We start from the raw sequence: 13,485 nt of genomic DNA, 5'->3' as shown, positions 1-13,485 counted from the left end.
CTCAGCCAGGGTCCAGTCCTGTCCCAGTGCTTCCAGCCCCCTGCCCTCAGTCCTCCTCTCCCTCGTGCACTCCCCGTGGCCCACGCTCAAATCTCAGCGCCCCCAGCTTTGTTCCAGTGCCCCCAGTTCAGCCCTAATGGCCCCATGCTCTCCCAGTACCATCCCCTTCTCCCCCGCTCCTGTTCCAGTGCCTCCAGTCCCATCCCAGTGTCTCCCAGTTCCACTCCAGCCGACTCTCATTGCCCCATCCCAGTACCCCCCGCCCTCTCCCGATGCCCCCTGCCCATCCTTTCGCCCCCGGCCCCCCACCGCTGCCCGCACGCCCCGCCCCTCTCTCTGCCACTACCGGGCCCGGAGGAGGAGGGCGGCGCTCTGACTGACAGCTCTCCCGCGCCTCTCATCCAATCCCTTCTCCGGGTGGGCGAGCCCTCGCGTCCGCACTTCCCTTCGATTGGTCGAGCCGCTTCTCCCGCCTCCTCCCCCTCGTCTCACCCAATAGCGTGGCTGCGTCGGGGCGTGGCGGGCTGCGAGGGGCGTGGCCGCCGCCGTGGCCGCGGCATGGAGGAGCGGCCGCGCCGCCGCTGAGCCGCCGCCATGGCCAAGAGCCGCGGGGGCGGCGGGCCCGGCTCGCCCGGCAGCGCCCGGGGTTTGGCGGGCACCCGCGAAAGCCTGGCGGAGGCGGGCGGCGACGAGCTCAGCTCGCTGGGCTCCGACTCGGAGGTGAACGGCGGCCCCGAGGAGCGCCGCGTCGATAAGTTCGGCTTCATCGTGGGCAGCCGCAGCGCCGAGGGAGCGTGAGTGGGGCCGGGCGGGGGGGAACGGGGCTGAGCAGAGGGAGAGCGCGGGGGAACCCGCTGGGAGATCCGCTCGGAGATCCGCCCGGCCGCTCCCCGCTGCTCCCGGCCCTCCTCCCGCCGCCGCCGCCGCCCGGCCCGGTCCTCCCTTCTCCTTCCGCCCTCCGAGGCCTGCGGCTCTGCCCGCCGTTCGCCGCCGGGGATGAGGCGGCTTCTGCGGGAACCCCGCGGCTCCCGGTCCCTCCGTTGTGGCGGAGCGGCACCGCCCGGCGGGCACGGCGGGCACGGCCCGGGGCGCGGCGCTGCGGGTGGCGGCCCCGTGGTGCGACGGATCGGGACGGGACGGCGGTTCCCGGCCGTCGCTTCTTGAGGCGCTCTCGGTGCGGACGTTGGGCCGGCGGTCAGCGTTAGGGCTGCGTGCCCGGGCCGGGTGTCAGCTGCGGGACGCCGGCTGTGTCCGTCCGTCCGTTCTCCAGTACACCGGGCGGTCCCGTCGGGCGGCATCCATCCAGGACGGGCCGCAAAGCTGCTGCGGCTGCACCTACCCGGAGCGTTCCGGCAGTAGAGACGCCGGGAAGGGCCGAGCTGTCATCCCGCGGCTGTCCCCGTGGCACCCGTCCCTGCGTGTCGCCCGCTGCCGGCTTGCTGTCGGCTGCTAACGGCTCCCAGCCGTGCTGGCGTGGCTCCAGCAGGCAATGGGCCAGCCCGGCATCCAGCATCCCTCCCGCTTCCCACGCCACTCTGAGCCCCAGCTCCCCACATCGGAGCTGCCTGACCCCATGCCGATGGTGCCCGTGCTGGCAGAGCCCTTCGGAGCTGATTGAAGGCTGCACGGAAACGATCGTGCTTGGCCCTGTCTGACCCTGGGTGGGACCTCATGGGGCACCACCGGTATGGGGCTGCCCACAGATGTGGCACCAGACGGACCCTGCACGGACAAGCTGACCCTGCGGAGGGGCTGTGCTAGCACAGAAACACTGGCAGGCAGCCCCTTGGGGTTATCCATCAAAGCTAAGCACTGCAGGAAAATATTCTGCTCCTCTGTGGGAGCCTCGGGACGGGTGGCCTCTTGGACGTTGGGTACGGGGCTCGCAGTCATTCTGATGTCCCTTTGCCCCGCAGACTGGAGGAGGTTCCCCTGGAGGTGCTGCGGCAGCGTGAGTCCAAGTGGCTGGACATGCTCAACAACTGGGACAAGTGGATGGCCAAAAAGCACAAGAAGGTGAGTGCCTGCCTGCTGTCTCCATGCAGCAGGGAGGAACAGCTGCGTGCAGCAGCATCCCAGTGAGACTTCAGTGCATCCCACACGTAGCAGGTCCCCACAGTTGTGTTGCCCTTGGGTGATGCTGTTGGCTCAGGTGGGCTGTTCCCCTTCCAGCCCGGCTGCTGCTGCTCACGGCTGCTCCCTGCCGGGCTGTGGCTTCCCAGAGCTGGCTTGGCTGCCTGTGTGCAGCCATGGGAATTGTTAGGTCATGGAAACTTCTGCTCTGAGCATCTTGCAGGCTGAAAACAAAACAACAAAAAAGGCCACGGGTAGGAAATGGTGGAGGCTGATGTGCGGGATGCAGCCTGTGAGCTGGGGCTGGGCAGGAGGCTCAGTCCGTGCAGGACTGTTTTGGTGCTCCCTGACCTCCTGAGGGTGTGAATGGAGCAGGGATGGAACGCAGCCCCGGGGTGCTGCCGTGCCTCTGACAGAGGTGGGGAGGGCTGGAGGGTGGCATAACCCTGACGTGCCATGCCCCTACTTGGAGCCGTCTGTGGCACTCCCTGGGCGCTGCTCGGTGCCTGGTGACCCGCAGAGGAATCCCTCGTCTGCTTCTTGGCTGCTTGCAAAGGGCTGCTGAGAGCTTCTGGGGACGCAGCAGGCGGGCGCTTTGTTTCTGCCCGTGCTGTGCGCTGCTCTCTGTGTGCTTTCCTGGCTTTGGTGAGTGCCCGGCAGCTGTGCTGCTGGCAGACAGCTCCCTCGTGCTCAGGCTGAGCTCCAGGAGGTCCCCATGGAGCTCCATGCGCTCTGTCCTACAGCACAGTCGGAGCCTAGAGCCTCAGAGAGCTGCTCTGTGCTCAGGCCCTGCAACCGAATGGCTCATTCGCACCTGCGCTTCTCCACTATGCTGAAATGGAGCTGTCCTGGCTCAGATCCCACCAAGCTGAGCGGTGCCAGTGCTGCGTGCTGCTCCCTGCCCTTTCCAGCCAGCCCGTGGGAGTGCAGACACATGGGCAGCTCCGGCGACACTTTGCTTGTGGCCTCCCCCGGCCTGTATGCATTCCTGGTCTCCCAAAGGGCGTGCGGGGGGTGATGGCAGGACCAAAATTTGGAGCTGGGGGGGCCCAGAGGGCTCAGCCTGCCCCAGCTGCGCAGCTCAACTGAGCCTGAGCTCCCAGCAAGGCGGCTTCCTTCCTGGCTGCTTTGCCAGCAGGAAGGGGAGTGAAGCAGGAGCTGTCAGCGGCTGAGCTGCCCGTGGCTGCCTTGGGCATTGCCCATGGTATTTCCTGCAAGCACAAAGCCCTCCCAGGGCCCAAGTGGGTAAACAAGCAGTGCTGTGGTGAGGGTGCAGCAGGGAGCATGGCGTCAGCACCGTGCTGGGAACGTAAGTGCTTGCTCCTGAGTTACGCTGGCAAACAAGGAGAGCAAGCTCTGGGCGGGCAGGCGGTGCCCAGGGCTGTGGTGCCTCAGGGAGCTGTTGGCTGCAGCATGCAGAGCCCTGGCACTGCTCGGGCACAGGGTGTGTGCCACCCAAGCGAGGAAGTGAGGCAAGGGGATTGTGTTGGAACTGTGCAGGGCTTTGTGCTCCAAGTGTCCATCTCATGGGGCCACAGGGAGATCGTGGCACTGCTTCACCAGGGCTGCAGCAGGACGGGAGCAGGAAGGGACGCAGCCTGGTTTCAGGTGGCAGCTGCAGGGTTAATTTTGTCTGCTATGTGCTGCAGAGCTGGCACCCACGCTGCCCAGCCTGGACTTTGCTCTGACCGGTGCCAAGGAAACCTGGGGCTGGCTGGGCACAGAGCTGGGGGGCTCAGAGCCTGCCCCTTCTGCCCCAGGGCCGTGGTAGGGCTGTGGAGTCCTCTGCTCTGCCTGGGCCATGGTGGTGTGGGGAAGGAGCCAGCCGCTCCCTGCTTGGCTATGACATTTGCTTTTCCAGTTGCTCTGAGGCAGAGCTAGGCTTGTTGAGAGCTGTTTGCAGGCTGCATGACCTCAGCCAGCTCCAGACGCCTCCCTGCAGCTCTTACTGGCATGCTGAGAGCAGGGGTGGGGAGAAGGGGCTGAGGAGACCCCGGGCTGCCCAGGTGTGTCAGCACAGCACGTGGCTGGGCACCCTGTCCCCAGCGGTACGAGGACACATCCCCTGGAATGGGGGTTGCAGTGCTGGCCCGACCCACATCTTGCGCTGGGACTCTTGGTGCTCTGCAGCTCCCCTGACAGCTTTGTTCCCTGCACAGATCCGGCTGCGGTGCCAGAAGGGGATCCCACCCTCACTGCGGGGCCGAGCGTGGCAGTACCTCTCCGGCAGCAAGGTCAAGCTGGAGCAGAATGTTGGCAAGTTTGATGTGAGTGTGACTGGGGACCTTCCTGTGCCTGCAGCTCTGAGGAGCGCCCCAAGCAGCACGAGCTGATGAGGCAGATGTTTGGGGTGGCTCCAGCTCCATACACACCCCACTGGCGCTGGAATGGGGTTGCTGCTTGGTTGGTGCCCTCATCCCAACCTTCTCCTCCCAGGAGCTGGATCTCCTCCCGGGGGAGCCCAAGTGGTTGGATGTGATCGAGCGGGATCTCCATCGGCAGTTCCCCTTCCACGAGATGTTTGTCTCACGCGGAGGCCACGGGTAAGTGGAGCAGCTGCACCTGACACCGTGGTGTCACTTTGGGTCTGTGGGGAGGACGCTGGGCTGTGCCAGATGCCCCCCTTCACATCTCCTCCCTCCTGCAGGCAGCAGGACCTGTTTCGGGTGCTGAAGGCCTACACGCTGTACCGCCCAGAGGAGGGCTACTGCCAGGCCCAGGCCCCGATTGCTGCTGTCCTGCTCATGCACATGCCAGCCGAGGTATGGGGGGACCTGCTGCTGGCACCAGTGCTCAGTTGATGACACTGCATTACCCCAAAGCACAGCCCTCAGCTGTGCAGGGCCTTGGAGCAAAATGGGGCTGCAGGGCTGTCCTCTGGTGGTGCCTGCAGCTCACCTGCTGTCCCTTGGCTTGCAGCAAGCGTTCTGGTGCCTGGTGCAGATCTGTGAGAAGTACCTCCCCGGCTACTACAGCGAGAAGCTGGTGAGTGAGGGGCCCACAGCTCCGTGCACAGAGCAAGAAGGGCTGCGTGGGCACTCCCACACCCGGAGCTCAGCGTAGCTTTGCTGCCGTTGTCCATGGGGCACAGATTTAACAGTGGTCGTCCTGGTGGACGGGGGCCAGGCACAGGGAAGCTGATCCCAGAGCTGAGCCAGGGCCTGGGGTCATTCAATGCTGTCCCTGCAGGAGGCCATCCAGCTGGACGGGCAGATCCTCTTCTCGCTGCTGCACAAGGTCTCACCCGTGGCCTACAAGCATCTGAGCAAGCAGAAGATTGACCCCATCCTGTACATGACGGAGTGGTTCATGTGCGCCTTCTCTCGCACGCTGCCCTGGAGCTCCGTGCTGCGTGTCTGGGACATGTTCTTCTGTGAAGGTAAGGGCTGCGTCCTCCTGGGGGTGGGATATGGCATAGGACAGCCTCTGCTAGGGGGTGGTTTGGCCTGAAGAAGGAAAGGTGCCAGGGAGACCTTGCTAGGGCCTTGACTATCTAAAGGGGCTGTAGGGAATGAAGTGATAGGACAAATTGTAATGGCTTTGAACTGAAAGGGGGGAGATATTTGGAAGAAGCTTTTTGCTTAGAGAGTAGTAAGGCCCTGGCTCGGACTGCCCAGAGAAACTGTGGGTTCCCCATCCCTAGTGGTGAGGCCTGGCTGGGTGGGGCTCAGCAGCCTGAGCTGATGGGAGGTGTCCCTCCAGTTAGCTTGCATCAGTGCTTATACAAACAAACTCCCAATGGGCTGTATTGTCCCAAATACCAATGTTTATCCTCATGTGTGCCTGGCTGCTAGCAGCACCTGCTGGCCGTGTGCTCAGCAGGTGTCCTCCATGCCATATCCTCCCATCCCACTTGCCACTCACTGCCTCACTTCTCCACTTGCAGGGGTGAAGATCATTTTTCGTGTGGGCCTGGTGCTGCTCAAACACACCCTGGGCTCCTCAGACAAGCTCAAGTCATGCCAGGGCCAGTACGAGACCATGGAGCGGCTGAGGGCCCTCAGCCCCAAGATCATGCAGGAGACCTTCCTGGTGCAGGAGGTGAGGTGCCGTGGGGCCCAGTGCCATGCTGGGGCTGGGTGCCCGTGGGTGGGCAGAGCTCGTGTCCCCCACATTCCCGGGTTTAGGGGTTCCTCTGCTCCGGGAGGGTGGCACTATCCCTGAGGGAAAGACGTTGGCAGCGCAGCTCTCTCCCTGCAGGTGATCGAGCTGCCAGTGACAGAGCGGCAGATTGAGAGGGAGCACCTGATCCAGCTGAAGAAGTGGCGTGAGACACATGGGGAGCTGCAGTGCAAGTCCCCCCCGCGCCTGCACGGTGCCAAGGCCATCAGCGAGGCCGAGCCTCCCACCCGCAAGGCACTGGAGCCCGTGCCCTCCATCATCGTCCCCCCTGGGCCCGCCCCGGTGCCCAAGGCCCGTAAGAGCAAGGAGAAAAACCGTGAGAAGGCCTCCAGCAGTCCCACCAACAGCCCCGGGGCTGAGGGCAATGGGGCTCCCGGCTCTGCCCGTGAGCTGCTGCACCCCCAGAGCTCCCCCCACCACCAGTCCAAGGAGAGCTTGTGCTCACGGGAGAGCGAGGACACATACTTGTAGGGCCGGCGCAGCCCCACGGCCGGGCTCAGCTGGGCTGTGTTCGGACCCGGGCTCCAGGACGCTGTTCCCTCTGTGGCCGAGGACAGGAGGGGACCCCAGGGTGGGAGGGGACCCTCGTGGCGCCTGGCGACGGGGGCTTGGGGCTGGAGGGAGCAGGACGTGGCCGAAGCGGGCTCGTGTGGCACCGTGGGGGCACCGTCTGGGTGCCCATTTAGGGTCCCGTGGGGTGACCGGTGGGAGCTCAACCCAGCGCGGTGACACGGGGATGCATCCAGCCATGCTGTCCCCAGCCCTGCAGGGTGCTGGCACCACGGCGGTGGGAGCCCTGGCACAGGGTGGCTGAGCCACCCGAGCTCCCCTGCCGCCCCTCAGGGGCCAGGCACGAGCCCCCCTCCTCATCCCCTCACCCCACGTCTCCTGCATCCCTCCCCCCATCCCCTGCCCGCCCCACACTGTCGGGGCAAACCCAGACCCAGTTCCCCTTTGCTTGGGGCTGGGGGTACGTGAGGAGTCGGGAGCAGCCGCTGCTCCCCCTTCCCCTCCTCTTTATCTAGTGAGGATGTATCAAGCTGTAGCCCAATATGTAGTATGAATTTACCTATTCACTGAGCCTATTTATTATTCCTCCGTGGCAGTAACTCTTGCAGGCTGGGGGCCGAGGTTGGGAACTGCAGGCGGGATGCACCGGAGGCAGCGGGATTCGATGGCAGACCCCGTGCCCTGCAGGGCCGAGGTGAGCCGGGGCTGGGGGTGCTGCCCGCTGCAGGGTCCCCTCTTATCCCCCCTCCCCGTCGCCATGGGCAGGGGGAGGCTTTGTAAAATACAGCGGGGCAACGTGGTTTTGTACAAAGGGGAAATAAAGCAGGATTGTGTAAAGGCGCAGCGTGTGCAGCTCCCTGGGTTCAACATCTCTCGTGGGTGCCGTGGGGGGAGATGACAGGGCTCAAGAGCTGGGACATCCCCTCCCAGCTCTTGCTCACGCTCCCTGTGTCCACTCAAAGCGTGGTTTGGGGCCTCACTTCCCTGCCTGTTGGTGGCTTGTGGGGACAGAGGTGGCATCGAATAGTGGCAGCATCCCTATAAATGGAGGAGAACTCTTGCGCATCCCATGCAGTGATCAGCGTGGCTGTCCCTCGTCCCACCCCAGTGTCCCGGAAAGGGGCACGGTGGGGACATAGCAGGGAGGTGACCCACCTTGCTACCTCTCCCAGCCCCAGGGGCCAACGCTGTTTGAAGCGCAGATGAGAGACGCCGAGCTCCGCTGACGCACCTGGAGGTCACCTCCAGCCCCGGGGCTTCTCGGCCGGCCGCCCGTCTCCCAGCAGAGCCGAGAACAGCTCGGCTCCCCCCGCCTCCACCCCCTCAGCCTCAGTTCTCTGCTTTCCACGTACAAAATGGTGCTCCCTGCAGGCAGGAATGGTGCAAAAACTTCCACTCCCCTTTTCCAAAATCCCTCTTTCCACGAAGGAGCGGCTGCGGGGAAGAACCCGCGTTCCTGCATCCCACCCCTCCCTTGAAATCCGCGGATCCCGAACCCCCTCGGCTTGGCTGAATACGGGACTAAAGCTCCCCAAAGCGTCGCGGGACGGGGCGGGGCGGGCGGGTGCCCCTCCCGCATCCCGGGGCGGTGCCGGGACGGGGCGGTCCGGTCCCGTTCGGCCCTTATAGCCCCACGGAGCCCCGTCGCGGCGCGGCGCGGCCGCCATGGACCTTCACATCTTGGAGCACCGCGTTCGGGTGCTGTCCCTGGCGCGCCGCGGGCTGTGGCTCTACACCCACCCGCTGCTCAAACTGCTCTTCTTGCCGCAGCGCTGCAGGTACCGCTCCCCTTCCTCACCCCTTCCTCCTCCTCCTCCTCCTCTCGGTCCCACCGCACCGCGTTGTGTCCCGGCAGGTGTAAGTTCTTCAGCCTGACCGAGACCCCCGAGGATTACACCATCATGCTGGACGAGGAGGGCTTCAAAGGTATTGCCACTGCGGCGACGAGTTGTGGCCGGCCTCAGCTGCGTGATGCTCGGAGCTCTGCGGTCAGCAGGGAACTGCCCTGCTCAGGTTCTCCCAGTTTGGCTGCTCCGGTGCTGCCCGCAGCCACGGGGACGCGGCTGTGCCTCTGCAGTGGGATGGGGTGGGGAGTGGGAATGCTGCCCGTCCCCACAACCCTATATCCCCATATCCCCATATCCCTCCATCAGAGCATGCTGGGGGTCTTTCAGCCCTTCTAAATCAGTCCCTCTCCCTGGAAGGTGGCACTGGGCGATATCCCCGTGTAGTGCAGCCCTGCTGCGGGGGTCTGACCCCACGGGCTGTGCTGGGGGGCACATCCTGACCCCATCCTGTGCTCCAAACCCCCCTGGCCGGGCTGTATCTCCTGCTCATGCCCCGAGGAGCAAAGGTCAGCAGCTCGGCCGCGGTGCGACGCTCCCACCCGGCTGCAGCCCAGCTCCCCACTGCTGCCGGAGGAACCGGGGCCGATCCCCACGCATTGTTTTATGTGGGGCCTTATGGCCAAACGCTCCTCGATCCCGAGGGGCAGGCGGGAAGCAGCAAACAATGGCTGCGAGGCGCTGCACGGCGCCGGGCTGGGGGGCTGCCAGCACCCCCGGGTCACCCCATGGGGCCCTGCTGCACCCCCATGTTATAATTCACGGCACTGGGGCTGGGCGAGGATCTGGGACCGGCTGCTCCCCAAGGTGTGGGGACACATCTGGGGGCACCCATGTGGTCACAGCCCCCGCTGTGGCCCCTGGTTCCTGTGGGTGTTGAAAAGCCATTAAGTGGGGATGCGGCCCCGCGGTCCCCGTCCTCGGGAGCACTTCCTGCACAGGAACAGGCGGCTGCCAGCACCCTGGGCTTGAGAACTCCGGATCCAGCCTCACTCCTCCCTCATCGCTGCAATGAGCTGGATGGTCTCAGCCCGGTGCTGCCTGGCTGCTGCTGAGCACTGGGCAGTGAGGTCTGGGGGTGCCCACTCAGGAACATGGGGTGTCGAAGGAACAGCGTGGCCCTGATCCGTTCCTTCCTGGGGAGCGGGTGTGGGGCAGGAAGGAACCGGCCGGCACACTCATTCCCTGCCAACAACAGCAGCTTTTTGGGAGGCAGCCCTGGCCTCCTGCCAGCACGGGCTCGGCCTCATGGATTGTGGCTTGTCAGAGCTGGGCACGGTGTGAGGCTGTCCCATGTCCCCTCCGGTGTGACACAGGGGCAGAGGATGGGGTGGGAGATGTGCACAGCCCCAGGGTCTTAGCGTGCTGCACCCACTTGCAGCCAGCTCTGCAAGTGCAGGATGAGAGGCACATCCCAGATTTGGGAGGTTTGTCCCTCGTACCAGCATTCCTAGTCCCATGTGTGGAGCTGACACTGCCCCTTGCTGCACGGGGACAGCACCGAATCATTTCCCCATATTGCTGGCACTCAGCACCCTGCACTGCCATCAGAGCAGGGATGTACGTAGTATTACACCCTGTGGTGCCTTGGGCACAATGTCCTTGCTGTCCCCAGGCAGCCACCCTCAGCATCCACTCCTGTATCCTTACCCTGTCCCCAGCAGGCCATTGCCCCCTCCAGCACCCAGCCTTGCACAGACCGGTACCCGCTGTCCCCCCTTGCTGGCATCCCGGCAGGTTTGGGGACACAGCACAGCCCCATCTCATACCTCAGTTTCCCCTCTCCCACACAGAGCTGCCGCCCTCCGAGTTCATGCAGGTGGCAGACTCAACATGGTTGGTGCTCAGCGTCATCTCCAATGGCTGTGCGCCCTCCGGCTGCCAGGCCACCGGCGTCACCAAGATCGCCCGCTCCGTCATCGCGCCGCTGGCCGAGCACCACGTCTCCGTGCTGATGCTCTCCACCTACCAGACCGACTTCATCCTGGTGAGCTCCGTGGGGACGGTGCCACGTGGCCCTGGGCCGTGTGGGAGATGGTGGGGACCCTGCTGATCTTTGGGGACAGCCATGGTGATGCCACGCCACTGCCAGGTACGGGAGCGGGACCTGCCTGTGGTCATTCACACCTTGGCCGGGGAGTTTGACATCTACAGGGAGGAGAATGGTGAATCCATCCCGGTCCCATGTGATGATACCAGCAATGGGTTCCTCAAGCCCAAGTCGGGTGAGTGGCACCAGGATGTCCCCGAGGCCACCTCGTCCCCAGGTGGCACGGTGCCCAAGGGATGCTCCGTTGCAGACACCCCTGTGCTGCGGGGACCGCTGCGTTTTTGGCATCCTGCGGTGCCCCGGGGGACGCTGCTGGCCCCGGTGGCCACGTGGTGGCACTGCAGTGCTGTCCCCAAGGGCACCGGTGACAGCTGGTGGCTCTGCCCCGCAGCTCCCAGCCCCACGCTGCACCCCGTGCAGAGCCCCCAGAACCGCTTCTGCATCCTGACGGTGGCACCCGACACGCTGCCTGCCATCGCCACCATGCTCATCGATGTCCTCTTCTACTCCCACAGGTGAGTGACAGCGCTGGGGACACCAGTGTCACCCCTTGTGCCTCACTTACTCCTTCCCTTTTTGACCTCCCCGTGCACTTTGCTAACTTTTTGTCACCGCTGGGTGCTGCCAGCCCTGCTGCCACCTCTGTGCACAGGAGCCCTGGGGAGACAAGCCATGTGGTGCAGCCACACAAAGCAAAAGAGGAAAGGGCTTTTTGTAAATGGGGTGGGCACCCACCCCATGCAAACTCAGCTGCCCAAGTTTGCCATCTCTGTTCTCACCTTGAGACACCCCTGGGTGACACCGAGATGCCCCAGTGGCACCCTTGGAGCTGTCCCAATGGCACACTTTTCCTGATTCGAGGTCCTTGTGCCATCCTCTCCCCGCAGCCCCCCCAAGGAACCCGGTGCTGGTGACCTCGACTCCATCACCTTCTTCTCCTTCTCGCTCATTGAGGGCTACATCTCCATCGTGATGGATGCAGAGACCCAGAAGCAGTAGGTGCTGTCCCCGGGTGTCCCAGCCCAGCACTGGGGTTCTGCCATGCTCAGTTCCCCTCTTTTTAGGTTCCCCAGCGACCTGCTGCTCACCAGCTCCAGTGGGGAGCTCTGGCGGATGGTGAGGATCGGTGGGCAGCCCCTGGGCTTTGGTGAGTGCCATTGCGGGTCTGCACTGGGGTACAGGGATTTGGGGACCCCTCCTCTGCCACCACTGTGTGTCACCGTGTTGGTGACACCACGGTCTCGTCGCCTCCCCAGATGAGTGTGGCATCGTGGCACAGATCGCCGAGCCGCTGGCTGCTGTTGACATCTCAGCCTATTATATCAGCACCTTCAACTTCGACCACGCGTTGGTGAGCCCGGCACGCGGCACCGCGGCTTCCCTGCGTCCTCCAGTGGGGCTGACAGATCTCTGTCCCCACAGGTCCCTGAGGAGGGCATCACGGAGGTCATCGAGCTGCTGCAGAAGCGCCAGGAGAGCGGCAGATAATGGCCAGGTGTGCGGTGACACCGTGCCAGTCCCCTCCTGCACAGGGTTGTCCCCAGCACGGTGTTTGTTGGTCCTCATTCCTAAGCCTTTCCCTGGTGCTGAGCAGAGCCCGGTGGCTCAGCATCACTCTGCCCATGGGGGGGACACGCAGGGGGACACTGCTGTGACAGTGTTAGTTGCAGAGTTAGTTGCCTTCCTCTGCCTTGGGCTCCTGTCCAGTGTTCTCAGGGTGCAGAGGGTCCCACTGAGGGGATTGGGGTGGTGGGGAGCAGGGGTCTCCGGAGCAATGATGTGCCACAGCCCCAGCAGAGGTGACAGCATGTGCTGCCAGTCCCCATGTGGGTGTCTGTGTGGGGTGGTGGCTGTGATGCTCCTGGGGGCCGCAGGAGGGTCAGGGCAGCACTACAGCCCCCTTGGGGTGGCCCGGTGTCCCAGCCATTTTGCATTGGGGGGGGGGGGGGGGGACAACGGTGGCTCCCCAGCTCCTTTCAAGCTGTTACACACTTTTTAATGTCAATAAAAGTCCTATTTTTTGTGGTTTGTTTTTTTTTTTTTCTGAGTGCACCTTGGCTGCAGCTGGGACCACCCTACAACCTGTCCCCAAGCGGCAGCTTGGTGACACTTCTGTCCTCATTGCAGCTGCCTGGGATGCAGCACAGCAGGTGATGCCTTTGCTGCACTGATGTCACCCAGGGGATGGGGACACACTCGGGGCAGTCCTGTGACACATTTGGGGCAGGAAGTCGGGCCAGACAGCTGCCACCATCCTGACACCACCACTATGAATAGCAGCAGGGTCCCTTGCCCAGCAGGGACCAGCACTCATCCGACATCCCTGCGTGTCTCCACTGTGTACAGCTGTGAGCCCTCGGCTTCCTGCAACGTCTATGGGCTCTTTCCTGTCCCACTCTCTGTTTTCCAGGAGTCATGAGACAGCAGTGACGTGAGCCCCAGAGATGAAGAAATTGCAGTCAGCCAATGTGGTCACACGCTCTATTTTCAGCCCCGTTGGATATTGGCACATCCCTGCACATTGTCCCCAAAGGCTGCCAGCCGTTAGTGGCAGTGATTGCTGAGTCCCTGTCACGGCCTGTGGGGACCCTGTGAAGTCCTGGAATGGGGTGGTGCAGTGTGGTGGTGCTGGGGTGTCCTCTGCCTGCATGACTTGGTCTCAGTGACTTGGCCATGGTCCTCTGCTGGTATGGTGAGCCCTGCGGGGCTGTGGACCTGAGGGCGGATGGATGGATGGGCGATGGATGGATGTGAGAGAGGAGAGATGGGCAGAGGGACTGAGATTATTGGATGGATGGATGGATGGATGGGTGGGTGGATGGGTGGATGGGTGGATGGGTGGATGGATGGATGGATGGATGGATGGATGGATGGATGGATGGATGG

The 13,485-nt window shown here is 63.8% G+C and overlaps 2 protein-coding genes across 2 annotated transcripts; both read left to right on the top strand.

The window, feature by feature from the left end:
- Positions 1 to 594: 594 nt before the first annotated feature.
- Positions 595 to 7,545, top strand: TBC1D10A (TBC1 domain family member 10A). The gene is made up of 9 exons (XM_042887015.1): positions 595 to 794; positions 1,917 to 2,016; positions 4,233 to 4,340; positions 4,510 to 4,616; positions 4,721 to 4,835; positions 4,993 to 5,058; positions 5,263 to 5,452; positions 5,960 to 6,114; positions 6,274 to 7,545. The coding sequence occupies exons 1-9, from the start codon at positions 595 to 597 to the stop codon at positions 6,664 to 6,666; spliced, it is 1,434 nt and encodes a 477-aa protein (XP_042742949.1). The 3' UTR covers positions 6,667 to 7,545.
- Positions 7,546 to 8,331: 786 nt separating this feature from the next.
- On the top strand, positions 8,332 to 12,515 carry CASTOR1 (cytosolic arginine sensor for mTORC1 subunit 1). Its single transcript, XM_042887028.1, has 9 exons — positions 8,332 to 8,483; positions 8,561 to 8,631; positions 10,343 to 10,536; positions 10,642 to 10,774; positions 10,991 to 11,114; positions 11,487 to 11,594; positions 11,664 to 11,746; positions 11,856 to 11,950; positions 12,022 to 12,515. The coding sequence occupies exons 1-9, from the start codon at positions 8,371 to 8,373 to the stop codon at positions 12,085 to 12,087; spliced, it is 987 nt and encodes a 328-aa protein (XP_042742962.1). The 5' UTR covers positions 8,332 to 8,370; the 3' UTR covers positions 12,088 to 12,515.
- The last annotated feature ends 970 nt before the right edge of the window (positions 12,516 to 13,485 follow it).

Source organism: Lagopus leucura, unplaced genomic scaffold, assembly GCF_019238085.1.
Source record: "Lagopus leucura isolate 7727_CA_CO unplaced genomic scaffold, USGS_WTPT01 Super-Scaffold_100071, whole genome shotgun sequence".
NCBI classification, from domain to species: domain Eukaryota; kingdom Metazoa; phylum Chordata; class Aves; order Galliformes; family Phasianidae; genus Lagopus; species Lagopus leucura.
This window is presented reverse-complemented; position numbering and strand designations above follow the sequence as displayed.